We start from the raw sequence: 17,039 nt of genomic DNA, 5'->3' as shown, positions 1-17,039 counted from the left end.
ACCATTAGTTGAATATAAGCCAAGACTAGTAACAGAACAGTGTGAATTGCATAGTCCTGGCCTTAGGTTAGCCCTGAATCAACATTATGTGTTTGTGAAAATTGGCTAAGTTATCTTGGGGTCAGACTTGGGATAAAAATATGCAGTGTGAAAAGCCCTTTTGGCATCATCTATTTCAACACTCAGCAAATACTGATGGATGTCACATCAAACAGATAAGGTCCTAAGCAAAGCTGCAACAATAAGTTATAATAAACTCAAATGTCTCTTTAAATGCTGATGTCTGTCTATAAAAGCAGATATCAATTTTTGTCCAAATTACTATGGCCTGTACAAACAATTTCAGTACAAGAATAAAAAGGAACACAAAATTAAATTTAATGAAGATTAAAAAAGAACGTTATTTGTGATTAAAAACAAAAGTTGACATATTTTAAGGATGCATTACATGTTAATGATAAAGGTATCACAATGTTTCACATGTATCGCAAAATAATTGCTGTACACACATACATAAGTTTAGATCACATAACACGAACTTCTACAAGAATGTCAAATATTATAATATGCAAACACATTGTTACCTCAATTAACCTCATAAAAAACATATTCAAACTGTAGTGATCCTCCTGACATTCTTGGAACTTTCCTCGGAAGGACACACCTGGGATTGGCTTTGACCGTGTAGAGATAGGCTGCTGGAGGACACAACATCAGGGACCTGGGATACAACATCAAATTTAGGATTTAGTGAGCACAGTAAATGCACAACAATCAGAAGAAAAAGCTACGAACTGAGATTCCTGTTCTGACAACTTTCCTGTAAACAACATGATTAGTGTACAATCACCTGTAGACATGGGAACAGGATGACTGGAAGACAACTACAGCCCAAATCCTCAAACTGATTGTGCTGCATTTTTAGTATCTTCCAGATAAGATGATCTTATTTGACAGACTCAAAGCACCTCAAGTCAAGGCCATTGTACATCAGAGGTTATTGGGGAAAAAGCCATTTAAACCAGTCTACAGAATTAATATTTTATATTATCCAGAATTAATACAACTATTAACTATACTAATACATCAATTAGTCGATTAGATCTATATATCTATCTATCTTGGGGCAGTCGTGGATCAGCGTTTAGGGTGTCGGACCCGTAACCGGTGGATCGCTGGTTCGATTCCCCGTCCCGGTGTCCATGGCTGAGGTACCCTTGAGCAAGGTACCTAACCCCCACTGCTCCCCGGGTGCTGCACGCGGTCGCCCACTGCCCCGGGTTTGCTGTGTGTGTGTGTGCACGTCACTTGGGTGGGTTAAATGCAGAGCACAAATTTCGTTGGAGTGAGTTCCCTCCAATGACAAAATATGTCACTTTCTTTCATCTTTCATCTTACCTTGTTGAAGGTGACAAAGTCCATCTGGCTAGCAGTATGGCCACCAGTTTCCACCCTCACCTCACTGTAATCTGCATCTGCAGGATGAAAAACAGCAATTTAGCCTGATCTAACCTCACAGCCCTCTGATCAGCTACAGCATACTTTGGACAAACGCTGACCTCAGCAAAATATTAGAAATTAGTCAATTCAGTGGTCCAACATGTATATCAAGTAAACAAAATTTTACAATGGATTTTAATCTGTTTCTGTCTGACACACAGAATAAAATGTTTTGCTTGACTGTTTTGTGTCAAATGTCCTTTGTAGCTGTTCAGGTATCCCTGATGTAAGAACTGCATTAAGCATTTGATTAAAACATGAAGCCATTTTAAAATGCCTCACGCAGCAAAAGATTATGCTATTATATTATCAACAACATTATAATATGGTACTAATCACTGTGTTCATGTACTGTGAGTGTGTAAGTGATAGAGTAATAAGTAAAAGGGCCATGCCAGTGTTTTTGCATGTATTTACTGTATATCCCATACTATACAATCATGTACTTTTTGGTTGCAGGGTTTTAGGAATTTCCAGACATCCACTGACTGCATTTCCATCCAATGTGACTATTGATTAGTGATTGACTTTTCTTTGACAAAGTAACATTATTGTTGTGGAGAATCTAAATGCAATAAGTTCACCACTGACATAATAATAATAATAACAACAACAGCAACAACAATAATAATAAATTAATACAGATTTCATGTTAAATGCTATAAATTTCACAACTCATTGCGAGACAACTGATTGATTTTGATGTTGAGTCGATATGAATGGGAACCAGCACATTCCTGACACAGCAGGAAAAACACATCCAAAAATATAACAATATCTAACATCAAATAGTGTTACACATTTGTAAGAATGTGACTCACATGTGCAGCTAGTACAGCAGTAAACTTAATGATTGTAATTTAAATCTACAGTTTGTTAGATTGAACTGAAATCTTTTTCTGTACCTGTTGCTACGCTTGTAATGAAACAGTTATAGCTGATGAATTACACATCACTCTCTCACCTGTGGGATCTTCACTAGAGTATCCAGAGTTGACCTTCCCCCCTGTCACCTCAACAACCGAGCCTCTCCCGCTCCATGATTGGTCAAAGCTGCAAAAAAATCAACGGTTCAATAGAGTAAATAACCTTTAGCCGAGACCCGGCAGAGCCACTTCATTAGAGGCTGCACAGTTGTGAACAGACAATTTTCTTTTCTCACAAAGCTGCATTGTGACAGGGGCCTCTGCATTGTTTTTATCACAAAGCGCTTTGACAGATTAAAAATGAACATTATTATAATTTTTCACTGCATTTTATTTGACCCAATCACTTCAGTGTGCTCAGTGGAAAACCTATAAAATCAGCTGCATGGGAAATGCTGACAAATATAATGCTTAACATGTCTGCTTTTTAAATGAGCTAATGACAATTCAAATTTAAACTAAGTTGTTACAAAATGTAATGACTATTTAATGCTTGTAATTTCAAATTTATGTCTTCAATTTACTTTTATAATGAGAAACAAAAAATAGCCCATTCATTCATTCTCAGAAATAAGTATTACATATGATTCGACATTCATGCTGAGGCTCCACATTAACTTATGTAAAGTATAAATGGAGCTCAGTACAGCTACATCTCTACTTACATTCTCAGCCTCTTTCCCTCAACATGTCACAGCTCATCTAAAAGTTATTTTTATTTTTAAAAAGAAGTGAAGGGTTTCATCATTTAAAAATAGTCCCATAAAGTAAAAGATGGCTAGAAAAGCTCTTAAATCTTACCTTATTGCCTCCTGTGAGCTCAGTTCTGAAAGGTAGAAAAAAAATATGAGGCATTAAGTTCACAGAACTATTATGAGCTATCAGCCACTAACTTTACTATTTTCACTGCATTGACCACAGAACCAATGTGCTCACACTACATTGTGCTCTACAGCAATATGAAAGCTGTAAATGTCCTCCCATTTATTAGTTTTGGGTTTAGCACTAATATCTTAGCCCCCAGTCAGTTTGCAATTCAACAGTGAAAGCTGGAGCTGAGTGTTAATGAGTTTTGTAACACGACTTCATGGTTGTGTTTGCCAAAGGTCCTCCTGGCCACAGCGAAAACATAACAATATAACAATGGTGCAGATGGTGCTTGCCTCAGGAGAGATATAAACTGTTCCTTTTACAGAGACAGAAATTGCCTTAATCATTATATTTTAAATCCCCACTGTCATGCTGTCCAAAGTCTTTGAGGGTGACTATACTGGATCCCTTCTCTTTTCCTAATAATTACAAAGCGTACATTACTCCCCATTGAGGTGGATTACTAAAAGAAGAGCTTAGTGACTTGGACGTATTCCACATCCTCTAACATGTGAAACATCCTCATGAAGTTAATTTAACTTGCTTAGGGATGTTACATTAAAGCTGCCAGGACAATGGTGAAGGAAGTATGAGAGTCTCAGGTACAGAATCAGCTGCCAGAGGAGAAAGGTCATACCTGCTTTATGATAATCCCTTAGCTCTAAACCATAGCCGTGATTTGCAATGGTCCACAATCAGTCACAGGGATTAGACTGACTTCTAAATGTGTGACTTAGGGCTACTTTTTGTTATCGCACACAAACAGGCCTCCTCCACCTCCTTGTACAATAAAACAACAGAGATGGCACTCTGGAAAGATCTTGGCAACAGACTTTTTACAACATCACACAGGTGACAAGTAGTCTGACCACATTACTAAAACGCTGGGTCAAGCTATGAGTTCTATAAGGGTTGTAGTTTTAAACCCTTATTACCCGTAATGGGTTTTGTAAGGCAAGTTGGTATAGCCTTAGTCACCTTGGACTTGGACTGGAAAACAAAGAGTCATAAAGAAACAAAGATTATTTTTTTCAAGAGTTAGATGAGAAGAAAAAAACACCCGTTTTTGTCAGATATGTGTGAAGGTACAGCAAGCAGTCAATTATCTTTGCCTAACACAAATATTCCAAACAAGAGCAAACAGCTATGACTCTGCCCAAAAGCAGTTAAATCCACCTGCCAACACCTCTAAAGCTCATTAATTAACAAATAGATCTTGTTTGTTTAATTAAAAAGAAACAACAAAAAAGCAAAGTAAAGATCACAACCAAGATACAGTCAGCTTCAACTTGAGTTTATTTAATGTGCACATCATCCAGCGGGTCTTTGTAGACTTTACAAGTAAAAAACAGTAACAAAAAAAAACAAAAAAACAATATTACGCATAAAGAAACATACATATGTGTTCACACACACACACACACACAAAGATGTTAATTAGACAACAAGGTGGAGGTTAGCAAAAAACACAGAGAGTGCAGTGTAATCATAACAGGATCATCCACAAAGAAAGCAGTCAGCGATTAGGGCAGCCAAACAGACGTGATTTGAGTCTGGGTTTGAAAATATCAACAGAGCTTGTCTCCAGTGCACTGACAGGCACACATATCAAAAGAGTTCTTAGTAAATCAAAGAATTGTTAAGCAACCGGCATCAAAGAAACGTAAAGGACATTATGGACTGTATAGAGAAATAACGACATATATATGGGAGCCTTGTATGTTAAAAGGAGGATTTTGAAATCACCTTTTGGTGGTCTGGTGGGCAATGCACAGACTAACGTGCTGGTTTTATATGATCTAACCTTTGCCATCGTGGGAGGATTCTGTTAGCTGCATTCTGGACCAACTGGAGATCTTTTATTACTTTAGGTAGGCTAGAGAAAAGTGCATTACAATAGCCTAATTTGGAAAGGACCGAAGGCATGTTATATTCTTATATTCGAGTGTGGCTCAAGCCTAAGAGAAGGCCTGAATACTATTCCCAGATTGTAAGGGTGTGAGAAACTGTGCAGCCATCCATCAAGGTTAATGAAAAAGACTGCAAAAAGTGATATGAATCTATATGGATCACAGCCTTGTGTGCATTGAAATGAAATTATTGCACATCCAGTGATGATTTCTCAAATTTAACCAGTGTGGAGGAAACAATGACTGTTATAGGAAGATATATTGTCATCAGCATAGCAATAATATGATATAATATTGTGCTATGTTTCTTGAAAATATAACTCTAGGGGAACACCACATTAGCACCATACAATTATAGTATGTCCAGCTTTGCGTTCCATTATTAAAGTATAAATTAAACAAGAAAAGTTCAAATAGTTAAAAGCGACACTTAAGTCTAAAAACAGCAAGATAGATGAAAGATTGGAGTCTCTTAATAGTTCATAGGTTTCCCTAGCTGTTTCAGTGGAGTGGATGGAAACTGAAACTGGGTTCACACTAACCAAGAGGTCTCTTTAACAAGGATGTAACCACAGGTGTTTTAAAAGCAGTGGGAACAATACCAGAGCTTAGAGATTCACTGTTAGCAACAATGTTTTTAATTATTACAATTTGTACATGCCAGTTCAGAGATTGTGTTACCATTGGAGAGTGTCATACTGGTTGTTTGACTCTTCTTTTCTCAGTATTTGTGCTAAACTTTATGCTAATTAAAGGAGCTGTAGCTGTAGCTTTGTTTTTAAGATACAGACAAGAGAATTGAATCCAGTCATTAAACTAAAAAAGCAAATAAGCATGTTTCCAAAATGTGTAGATATTTCTTTAAATGTACAGGATAAGCTGAGTGAAAAAGCTTGATGGGACACTGTGTTACAGTACAGGGTTGATAGCCTGTCCAAGGTTGCCACATTCCCACCAAACACCTATCAACTTATCTGCACATCTCAACGGCCTTTATCAGACCGTCCCACTGGTGTGACTGGCATCGATTGGAGATGAACTCAGTAACAGACATGGTATTTTCTGCAATATCCTGTAACACTGTTCTTAAATCATACACTAGTAGAAAGGCCACCAATCATACGAAAGTGGAAGCACTTTTTCATGGCTAATATTTAATAGAGGACGATATTGTAAAGCACACTAGCACAACGTTCAGATATTGCAGAAGATTTTGATCATAACAAACAAAAGATAGAACTGAGGAAATCAAGTGAACAAATAAAGATACATTACATTTCTGTTCTTCACTTATTGTTCTATGTGAATGGCTCTGTAAATATCCTGTTTCTGATACCCATGAAATGCTAACAACACTGCATTAAGTAATGGATGTACAACTGTAACATGTATGGTGCTTCATTAGTTGTGTGAAATAGTTAAAGTGCAGTCCAACTGAATCACATTTAGCCACCTCTTTTTACTGTCAAAATGATTTTTGAAGGTTCATTTTCGATAATAAAAAAAAAATCTTCAGGAAAATATAGAAATGTTCCTTTTACTCTTGGCCTCGCACTGGGTTTGTCATTGTGTCTGGTTGATTGACAGCAGAGCCAAGCTGAGCACCAGCAGGGGAGTTACAAGCTGTGGGCAGATGATGTTTTGTTAGCACTTGTACTTTGAATAAGAGTTAGTTTATGCCTGAACTGAACTGGTTCAAAAAATTGTTGTCTGACCTCAGCAGAAATCAGAAAGTGTTTTTTGTTTTGTTTTTTAAAAAAAAAGACTGGAAGGTGAAGCAAAAAAATAGTCACTTAGTTTCACTCTCATTGTGTTGTCCTCAGTTCCTTACATGAAAAGTGACTGAAACTGTTAAAAAAAGAGCTAGAAAAAGAAGTTCAAACTTTTGCTTACTTTCTCACCTTCATCACAGTGAAAAATTGGTGTAAATGTTGTGTTGCAATATTGGCTATTTTTAGTCTGTGGCTCTTTTGTCGTGTAGAAGAACATTGATATTATGGCACATATGGTTACTTCACAATCCAATTCGCTGTATGAAAACAAATTCTCCATCAGTTTGGATGGACAACCAACCCAACGGGTGAGCAAAAAGATGGCAGGTGTAATCATTAAACCAAAAAATCTAAAATGTAATTTCTCTCGTTTGGATTCTGATTATGACTTTTAATATATTTCTTTTCTCGTAGTAAACAGGGCAGATAAGTATGTTGGTGCAGAAAAAAGATGTGATGCTTATTTTCAGTTGGACTTTAACAACTACTCAATGAAGCTACCTTAATTGGGACCGAACTGTCTTCACACATTTTTACTGTGTAACTGTTGAAATGTTTTGTTCAAGATCACCTCTGCAGTAGCTGTTCAGGGTGTGGATAAAAAAATCATTGCTCCCTCCCATTTGAATTGTTCCAGTTGTTCTGGGATTTAAACCTGAAACCCTGCTTTCATACACATACTCCTTGCATCTTTCTGCTTTGTGCTGTTTCCTGAGAAGAAAAGCTTTCTGCTGACAACTAATGTTCCATCTTAGTCAGAAAAAATATCGCGTGCCCTTGGTGAAGGCCAGCACAGGGCAGTGCCGAGTCAGAGCTTGTAACCACCTATCTTCTTCATTATACTTTAATCACACATTCTGTACTGGAAAAGTGTAGGGGAAGGGTTTTTTTTTCCACCTCAAGCAACTTAAGTAAGAGAAAAGTGCCTACTTGTTTGTATCCTTTGTCTGTACCAGAGGACAGTGCAGATGCAGAGCAGGAGGAGCAGCAGGATAGCAGAGAGGGAGGCAGTTATCGCCAGCGGGACTGTGCAGTCACTTCCTTCCTGCTCCACCTCTGTAACTGAGGAGAGAAGGTCACATCAGTGTTTTGGTAAAGAAATGCTGAAGCGGTGTTGTTACTTTGCAGTTCAATTACAGATTTGCAGGCACAGTCCAAAGAAAGCTGTGTTTAATTTCCTGTTTTAATTTGCAGCAGTGGGCATGAGGGTGTTTTCTGGGGGATGCTGCTCGGAGTGGATTTCACAAAAATGTGACAACAACAAATGGAACATCACTAAGATAATAAAGTTGCATTTGGATTTCGAAGGTGTAGGCCTAAAAGAGGTTTGCAACCTCAGCTCCACTTCTGTGACTGTGATGCAAACTCATGCAGTGGTGATTTGTCAGCTCCTTTCTGTTCCACTCTTCAGTAATAATGCTCAGTGATGATTCAGAGGATTCCCAAATGAGAAATGTTGAAAGAACAAAATGAAACACACAAAGAGAGACAGATTTTAAAAAAAAAGACAAAAACATGCAGACACGTAGAGACGGAGAACTAAACTAGGGCACAACAGAGAGAGGATTAATAGAGACCTCTCTGTGTGCCTTTGTGTGCATGCATATTTTATTTAATTTAATGGCTGTTTTCACCCACCCACTGTCAGGCGGATGCTGCTCTTCAGTGGTGTGGGGAGGGCAGACACAGAGGCCAGACAATCCACACAAGAGCTCTTTGCTGCTGTCACACGGAGGCTGCTGTTCACAGTGAAGAGGCTTCTCCCCGATTCTTCAGTACTGATGTTGTATTCACCCTCGCTGATCTCCAGAGAAATAAAATGAATATTATTTGCATTCTGCTGACAAACTGGATGTTTACATTCTCAGTTGATGGAATTTTGCAGAGTCTGTAAAGATTCAAAACAGAACTGAAGGAACAGCTGAACCCAAAACCAAATGCAAAACTCAAAGTTCTTGTAATGTGAGTGTCTCTGTGATCTCTTTTATTCTAAGTTCTAAAAACTACCTCTTTTAATGTAAAGATAATAGTGACGAGGATTCGCAGTATGTACTTACCATTTTGTTATTCACCTGCCACTGCAAAGTAGGTTGAGGATACCATCCTGATGCTTGGCATTCAAACAGGACCGACTGCCCCTTTAAGGCCAACTTGTCATCCCCAAAGACTTTCACGCTGCCCTTTTCTGTAATTGGATGAAAACAATTTTTTTTCTTATTTATGTTCATGCATGCATGTATACTGTATATCCTTCTGTATGACAAGTTTATGAAAACTGACAAAAACTGGGTAAGAATCTTTGAATTTCATCAACAGTGTCTTTTGAAATTCATGTGGTTGCGTGCAGATATTTGAACCCAACAATGAGTATCACCTCCTCAGTTGGTCTGCTCACTTACAAAAGACGGATTTCATTCGTCCCGGGTGATTGATCGCATGTCTCAAAGTCTCAATTGCCTGACAAACGTTTCTCCTCTTTTCCCCTTCATCTCCTTCCATGCCAGCCAAATAAGCCACTTAAGGCCTTGAGAGATACAGTATCTCATATTTGAAGTCTATTGTCTGGTAAAATGAAAGGCGGTGAATGCAACAGACAATTGCTATAGACAGAAAGATAATTACAGAAGCTTTGGTGCTTTGTCTAAGCGAATGACATGTCTGTGTTGATTTCGGTTCAGATCCTCAGATGTTTTGTACGGATTATTGGCTGTCCCTTTTTTCCAGGGGTTTTTGTTCGATGCCGGATTAGGTGTCATAAACATCATGCCATCCAATTGTAAAAGCGACCGGTTCTGATAGTGGACTCCAGCTGCTTTCAGAGAATCTCAGCACCAGTGAATAAAGGTTGGCGAGGAACCAGCAGGCTCATTTGCAGTGACTGATGAAGGGCTCTAGGCGATCATGGCTGATTGATACATCTGAACAGAAAAAGGAACGACTTCATCACTCCCTCCCAACGCTCCAATCTAAGTGATCCTTGAAATAAGGTTTCATAAGGTTTGTTAATCACTGTAGGGGAACTCTGAAGACTTTGTGCTGCTGTGTCAGGCTGTGTGAGGCAGGGAGTCCTCAGTCAACTCTAATTCCAATGAGTTTTCAGCAAGGATTCTCAGAGGGGAAACTGCTATTTGAAGTCAGCAGACCTGTACGTGTCTGTGCAAAGGATTAGTGTTACATGAATGGTATATAAGACATTTATTGTATATGTGGGTATGAATTTATTCCAATGAGGGGGGCTCTATGCCCTACAGGCCGATCATCACAGGCATGTTCACCCTTCTCTGATCAATTGATTATCAAAGAGTTCTCTTTCTCTGCAGCGCAAGTCTTCACTGCAGATCCTGCTTGTACTCAACAGGGCATGCAACCATATTGATTTGCTCCAGTGTAAGGCTCAAGTACGTGTGCTGTATTTGCGCATGAGTGAGTACTAGAATCAGGCAGAGAGGGCACGGCAAGAGCAAGTAAGAGCGTATAGTCATGTTTACTTGATCTTCATATCGGACAATTAAAGTAGGGAGTGTGGATGATCGCATACAGAGTCAACCAGCCCAGTGCAGATTTGTGGCCACATTCCAACAGTATATTTGGAGCTGCAGTACACAAATCACAGCCAGAGTTGCTGACTGTTAACTGGCTGTGCCAACATGCACAATTAATTCAAAGGCTGTGTCAGGCCATAGTGATCCTCTGCATCAAGACTGGAGGGTCTGATTCACCATACACTACTGCTAATGGTCGCATATGTCAGCGGGAATTTGTGGTCCTGGCAGCAATGGAGGTTCTCTCCATAATATATTGGAGGCGATGGGTCATTGGTTTTGTTTCCTCTCGCTTTTTGCAGAGGAGATGTTTTTTATTTTTGTTTGTTTGTTTTTAGCTGAGCTCTCAGTTCAGTTTGTACATACCATACATGCAAGTAAGCTAAACGGTGAGGTCAAGAGACGTACGGGTCCATGGTCATTTATGACATTTTTTTCATCAGGCAAATCTTTGAACTAAGGGACTACACAAAAATATTGTGTTGGGGGTCACAATCCCTTCTTTTAATCATGATTTTTAATTTCATTACAAAATTCATTCTCTGCTCTCAAAAAAGTTAGATAACCCTCTCAGGAGTGAAAAGGAAAAAAATTGTGTACCCCTTTCTGACCTTCCCTCCATCCATAATTTTGTACAGTGCCTAATTTGTGTGGAAATGAAACTGTTTGTGAATGATACGGCCAATTTAAGTGCAGAAATTGCTCTTGAACTTGCTCGTTTAGATGTCAAGTGATATTTTTCTTTAGTTATTAATATCAGGGAAATCCCACTTGTTAAAATGCTGGTTCACACTGCAGTGCCCTCCAGCTCGAGATAATAACACTATCAGAACTGCCGAGAACTACTGGTTCTTATCAAATCCTGACTCTTAACTCTCCAGCAAATGTGTCACCAAGTCCTCACACAGCCTTTGGCACAGCATCGACAAAAAATATGCACTAAATGAGGGGAGGAGAAGAAATTGGTTGTAAATCCTACTCTGCTGCCTGGTCTGACTGGCGTGGAGTCCAGTACTTTCCACCTGGTATTTATGTCTGAGGGCCAATCAATTCCTATCCCGACACCACCCACACTGTCATCAACAATGTCACAGAGAGACTATCAAACATGCCTGGGCAACACTTCTCCACCACACAGTCCCAAATGATTTCCCACCTTTGATATACACCATGAATGATCACTCAGGTGCTAGATGAGCTCTATTTATAGGAAACTGAAAACTTCTTGAACCCACACTTCAAACAAATTAAAACGAGGGCACTTAATTAGGATGAGTACATTGGATGCTGAGGCACAACACTACATTTTATTTGTCTCTGGCTCGTTGTGTTCTTTTTTAGTGAGTACAGATTACGGCATGTGGGTGGGCACAGTTAAAGCGGCTTTTGCTTCGTCCCCTCATTTACCCCTTTCTCCACATACTGCTTTTTGCTTTGTCAAGGTTAAATTCGGTATGTTTCTGCTCTCTTACAATGCAATGGCTGCAGTTGAGGCTCGCTATCTGCTTGGTTTCCTTTGCTGCTTTGTGCATGAGGAAAATGAGTATCCCTGAGAGGCTACACAAAAGCCTTTGAAATTCTCTGGAGCAGAAATAAACAGTGTATTGCTGCCTTCCTGCTACAATGAATCAAGGTAACACACACAGAGGAGTGTAGACTCCTGTGAGTCTCTCTCACACTCAAACGTACATTTACATATGAACATGCAGACCTTGTACAAACAGGCTTGCTGATTTCCTTTCAATGCCCTGGAGGTCACAGGTCACTTGTCCCTGGTTCTGCCTCTCTGTGTTCTTCAGGACAAACACCCAGCAGTCTCCCGGTGAGTCACAGTTTTTCTCGGCTGTCGAATCAGTGTTGACGGAGGGAAGGACACCGGTCTCGTTGGAGATGGTGATAACCACCTCACCGTTTAGCAGCCACGTCATCACAGTCCACTGGGGGTTGGTGGTGCTGCAGGTAAACCGGGCCTCCTCTCCTCGCAGGACAGTTAGTGTTTCAGGTGACAGCTTCAACTGAGCTCCAGCTGTTATAAATACAAAAATACAAAAACAGACCTAAAACACATTAGCAAGTCCTTGCATCTTGAAGTTGAAGTAGTAAGTAGTTTTTGAAGTAAGAGAGGCAGGGTACACCCTGGACTGGTCGCCAGTCAATCGTAGGGCTGGCACACAAAGACAGACAACCACACACTCTCACACTAAGGGAAAATGTAGAGTAGCCAGTTAACCTAACGTGCATGTTTTTTGGGATTGTGGGAGGAAGCCAAAGAACCCAGAGAAAACCCACGCAGGCACAGGGAGAACATGCAAACTCCACACGAAAGGGCCCAACCTGGACCCCTCTTGCTATGAGGCGACAGTACCAACCACTGCACCACCTTGCTGCCCTTATTTTTTATTTATTTATTTTTTTATTACATTTTATTGGTTATGTACTCAACTATTTCTTGACTGTATGCAGTGGCTTCCTGGAGTCCTGCCGTCAATTAGCAGAGACTGTATTTCCCAAAATGTTGAACTATTCCTTCAGCAACACCTAATAAGAGCAGTAATATTAATGTTATATTAATGTTTGGGCACTCAGGATTTAGAAGATTTATATACAAAACCTAAACCACACATTATTTGAGAAGAGATGTTGCATTTCATGGTCAAGAGATAAATTGAAACTAGCAGGAAAACCATAAATATAGCGGAGAATAAATGGCAGATAAGTAGAAGCATCCACACTCAGTTTGTTCAAAGAAGAGAAAAATTATTAAGCAGTATTGTTTTAGTCAAATGTGAGCCAAGAGTTTTTTGTCATTAATCATAGTGTAGAAATCTAAATCTTGCTATGACAGAGGAACCGGTGTTTGTCATTTTCAAACAAATTCCAGACGTGGAGTCAGAGATGAAAGGGAAGTGAAGAGTGAAGAAAGGCAGAAAGAAAAGAATGATGTCAGCCTTAGAGGGATAAAGAGACAAAGAAAGAGAATGACAGCAACAACTCCCTAAATCTGTTTCTTACTCTGGCTGTCCAGATGGAGATTTGTGATTTGGCTGAGTGCATGAATGAGGGCAAATGGGATTTAAGAAAGAAATTCTGACAGAAAAAGGAGAGTGTAAATTAATCTGTAGCTGTCATCAACGGGCCATGGAATCATTGTGCAGGGTAAACATTTAAACAGGAACCTGCAGAATCTGATGAGGCCTGAAGGATTACACGAGGACTAAAACAGAAGAATAGACTTTATGAGGAAACATTCATATCTAGTGTGCTCTAGCTCTACAGAAACTCTATAAATATCACCCAGACATATGCACACAGATACGCATCAATGCACAGTTCCCCAGATGGATTCCAGCATATATCTTTGCGTCTTTCTTTCACTGACAAATTAAGAAGAAGACTAATTAATATTGATAGTAAACCATGAAAAATGAAATACCAGGTTTACATCACAGTACTTACGGTGATATATAACTTGTTTGTGGTGAGCTAACTGTGTTACCTTCTACAGCCAGCATGCAGAATCATAAATTATGCATCTTTTTTGGAAATGAGACCTTGGAAATATCTAGGCCAGCCTATACAGCTATTTCTTTTCATTGCAATCAGAGAATGGCAGACTAATGAGCATAATCTGTGCATGCTCCCACTGGGACCACAAACCAGTGACTCTGAAGTCCCCTGACCACTGGATACATCTTAGTGTTAACTAGATAGGCAGCCATTTTGAAGAAAATTAATTATAAAGTGCAGATAGATCATTAGGCTCTCTAATTAGATTGTCTGTGGGTTTAATCTGAGGGGTGCTGCTATTAAGCGCACCACGACACTGAATATGGCCATTAATATCAGCGAACTGCTGTGTTTGTTTTGAGGTGAACTCTCACCTTGAATCCTGCATGAAAGTAGGAGGACTAACACAGAATAGATGTCCATGCTTAATCGGTCATTCCATCGTTCAGTGCTGAATGGATCTGAAAAAAGAGAACTGAATTATTCCCTAAAATGTGGTACACATAACTTTGTTGCCAAGAAGATGAATGCTACTAATGTTGTTGATCCTCTGATTTTTCCTCCAGGCCACCATTAGATTTGTGATGTCAAATTAAACAACTGGACAAGTACAGGGTGGATGTCCATGACATTAGATATTCATGTCCCCCAGGTAATCTTGACTTCATCTTTAGGTCAAAATTTACATTTGTTAATTCCATTGATTCATAAAAAAATAATAATAATAATGCATTTCCATCAGCCTCAGCAGTACTTTGTATTAAGTGCGAATTATCAAATATTAGCATGCTAACATGCTAAAGACGATGAACCTAATAAACAGCGTACCTGATAAACACCTGTGTGTTAGCACTGCCATGTCTGAAGTTTACATTTAGCAGAAAGCACCACTATTCCTAAGTACAGCCTCACAGAGGTGCTAGAATGGCTGTTGTGGTGTTAAAATGTAAATTAGTATCATTAACATATATAACATCTTTTAAGACGAAATGGTAATAACATTATGAGTTTTGCTAAAGTTTCCTTAACAAAAGAAAAACAGATCAGAAAAATTAATAACACTTATTTTGTTTGTTGGAATTAATTCCTGTTTTATCAGTTCTGAGCTTTACTCAAGCTTGTGCATTCTTGTCATCTCAAACATTAAACATTGAACTCAATGATTTAATGACACTTGAATAAATGAATAAATGAACAAATGCAAAAATGTCTAACCAACCTGAAGAGACAAAGCAAGTTACAGGAAATGAAGGCAAGCAGAACCTGAATAAATGCTTTCATGCAGCATGGTCATCTCTGTGTATTTCTTTGTTATGACCACAAACTCTTCAGCAACTCCAGGGAGTTTTATTTCAATTTAATTCAGGAAAGAACTTGTTTTGATTCTCCAAATTATCCAGTAAAATCAAAGAAGTCTTGTATATAAGTAACTTACAGCACTGCACATGTCTCTGGGCCCTTTCTTTCACACACAGCTGAAAATAGCATCTCCTGAATAAAACTGAAATCCACATTAAGTGAAAAATAAATAACCACAATTCCTATAACACTGTGTCTGTTTGACTCACCTCAGTCTGGTGTCTCTGTGGATCAGCAGCAAGTGTCACAAGCAGTGGGTACATATCAACAATGCTGCTTTTTCTTCATGCTTGTTCAGCCATGTCACCCAAAACTGTCCTGTTAAATATTACCAAATGCAGTGGGTACTTTGCCCCATGCTACACACAGATGTAAATATACAGACTGACTCAGACTGCAAACAATGTCCCTTGAAATTCCCCAGGGGCCTCACAAGTAGACCTCCACCCTCTTCCAATGAATGGATTTGAACACAGTGGATGATGTATCTGCATGAGAAACATGGCAGATGAAGACAGTTATGCATGCTTTAATAAGCTTTAGGCATACTAGTGGCTTGGCTCTGGGCTGCAATGCCAGTCTGTCTGTAGGTTGGGCCACCACTTTCTTTCAGACTGAAATATCTCAGTAACATTTGGATGGATTGCAATAAAGTAAACAGACATTCAAGTTCCCCAGAGGATGATTCATAATAACTTTACTGCCTGTAACACTACTATGAGTTCACATTTTTGGCTTCTAGTGAAATGTCTCAGCAACTTTTAAATGGATTGAGAGTCACAAGAAATTTGGTTGACACTGTCATGATTCTCTGGCAATGTGTCATATGACTGCTGATGCTGCAACTTTTCCCATAGCACCACCATGAAGCTAACACTTGTAGTTTTTCCTGATTTTCTGTAAAACTACAGATTGCCATCTAGTTTTGTTCCATTATTTGGAATGGACTGTAATACCTAATCTCTTAACTTTTCAGATCATCTTTAAAGTTAACAGGTTACAGTAGGCTACTGGTAGCACTCCCAAGGAAATGTTTGTTAGGTTACTTATTATTAGTTTATTTATTGTTTGTTAGTTATTCATTATTTAAATTGATTTGTTTGACTGTGTTTATTTTATGTTACCACTTCTTTGCCTCAGTGATTGCAATCATACTGTCCTGACCATATTTGAAAAGGCAATAAAGTATTGAATCTTCACTGTAGATCTCAAGATGAAGCTGTATTTTGTGTTTAGTATTAATTAGAACATTAATGTTGTAATGCTGTAATAAGATGGTGAAAATTCACTGAGAGCACGCTGATGTTAGCATTAAGCTCAAAGGACTGCTTACATGTGCAGCCTCACTGAGTTGCTACCATAGCCGCACACTCTCATTTTAAAGAACTTTGGGCTAGTAAGGTCACACGTTTTAGGGCGTCATGTCACACCTTTTGTCGTTTCAGTGACTTGACTCTCAATTTGAAAAAAACAATAAATTCTTTGGTACTTCTACTTGGAAACTATACAGCAGTGATGCTGTGTTGATTACAGACAGATATATATTTAGCACATCAACAACACTGGTATTGTTAAGTATTTATTGTAAATGCTGTATCTGATTATTACTGTGTATGTCCCCTCCACTTATTCCCAGGATCTCTTGGGACAAGA

At 38.9% G+C, this 17,039-nt stretch overlaps 1 protein-coding gene across 5 annotated transcripts; it reads right to left on the bottom strand.

The window, feature by feature from the left end:
- Positions 1-562: 562 nt before the first annotated feature.
- Positions 563-15,744, bottom strand: igsf5b (immunoglobulin superfamily, member 5b). Of its 5 annotated transcripts, none has more exons than XM_046390403.1 (11): positions 15,463-15,508; positions 14,402-14,488; positions 13,829-13,894; positions 12,232-12,546; positions 9,036-9,163; positions 8,617-8,782; positions 7,909-8,040; positions 3,228-3,252; positions 2,465-2,553; positions 1,399-1,475; positions 563-721 (listed from the first exon to the last, which is right to left on the bottom strand). In XM_046390403.1, the coding sequence occupies exons 2-11, from the start codon at positions 14,448-14,450 to the stop codon at positions 611-613; spliced, it is 1,158 nt and encodes a 385-aa protein (XP_046246359.1). In that variant the 5' UTR covers positions 14,451-14,488; positions 15,463-15,508; the 3' UTR covers positions 563-610. The 5 variants fall into 5 exon arrangements, with proteins under 5 accessions (XP_046246359.1, XP_046246361.1, XP_046246363.1 ...); XM_046390405.1 differs by lacking the exon at positions 15,463-15,508 and adding an exon at positions 15,596-15,744 and having other exon boundaries at positions 565-721; XM_046390407.1 differs by lacking the exons at positions 13,829-13,894; positions 15,463-15,508 and adding an exon at positions 15,596-15,744 and having other exon boundaries at positions 567-721.
- Between the last annotated feature and the right edge of the window lie 1,295 nt (positions 15,745-17,039).

The sequence above is a fragment of the Scatophagus argus genome, chromosome 5 (assembly GCF_020382885.2).
Source record: "Scatophagus argus isolate fScaArg1 chromosome 5, fScaArg1.pri, whole genome shotgun sequence".
Classification (NCBI taxonomy): domain Eukaryota; kingdom Metazoa; phylum Chordata; class Actinopteri; family Scatophagidae; genus Scatophagus; species Scatophagus argus.
Note: the sequence above shows the minus strand (reverse complement) of the source record. Positions and strands in the feature narration are given on the sequence as shown.

What these genes read in the sequence shown, in the direction of transcription:
- igsf5b (XM_046390405.1), bottom strand. Translation starts at nt 14,450, where the DNA reads ATGGACATCTATTCTGTGTTAGTCCTCCTACTTTCATGCAGGATTCAA. An exon ending in GTGCATTGATGCGTATCTGT is followed by an intron (nt 12,547 to 13,828) that starts GTGCATATGTCT and finishes TATTTATAACAG; the next exon opens with CTGGAGCTCAGTTGAAGCTG. An exon ending in CTCTAGTGAAGATCCCACAG is followed by an intron (nt 1,476 to 2,464) that starts GTGAGAGAGTGA and finishes TTCATCCTGCAG; the next exon opens with ATGCAGATTACAGTGAGGTG.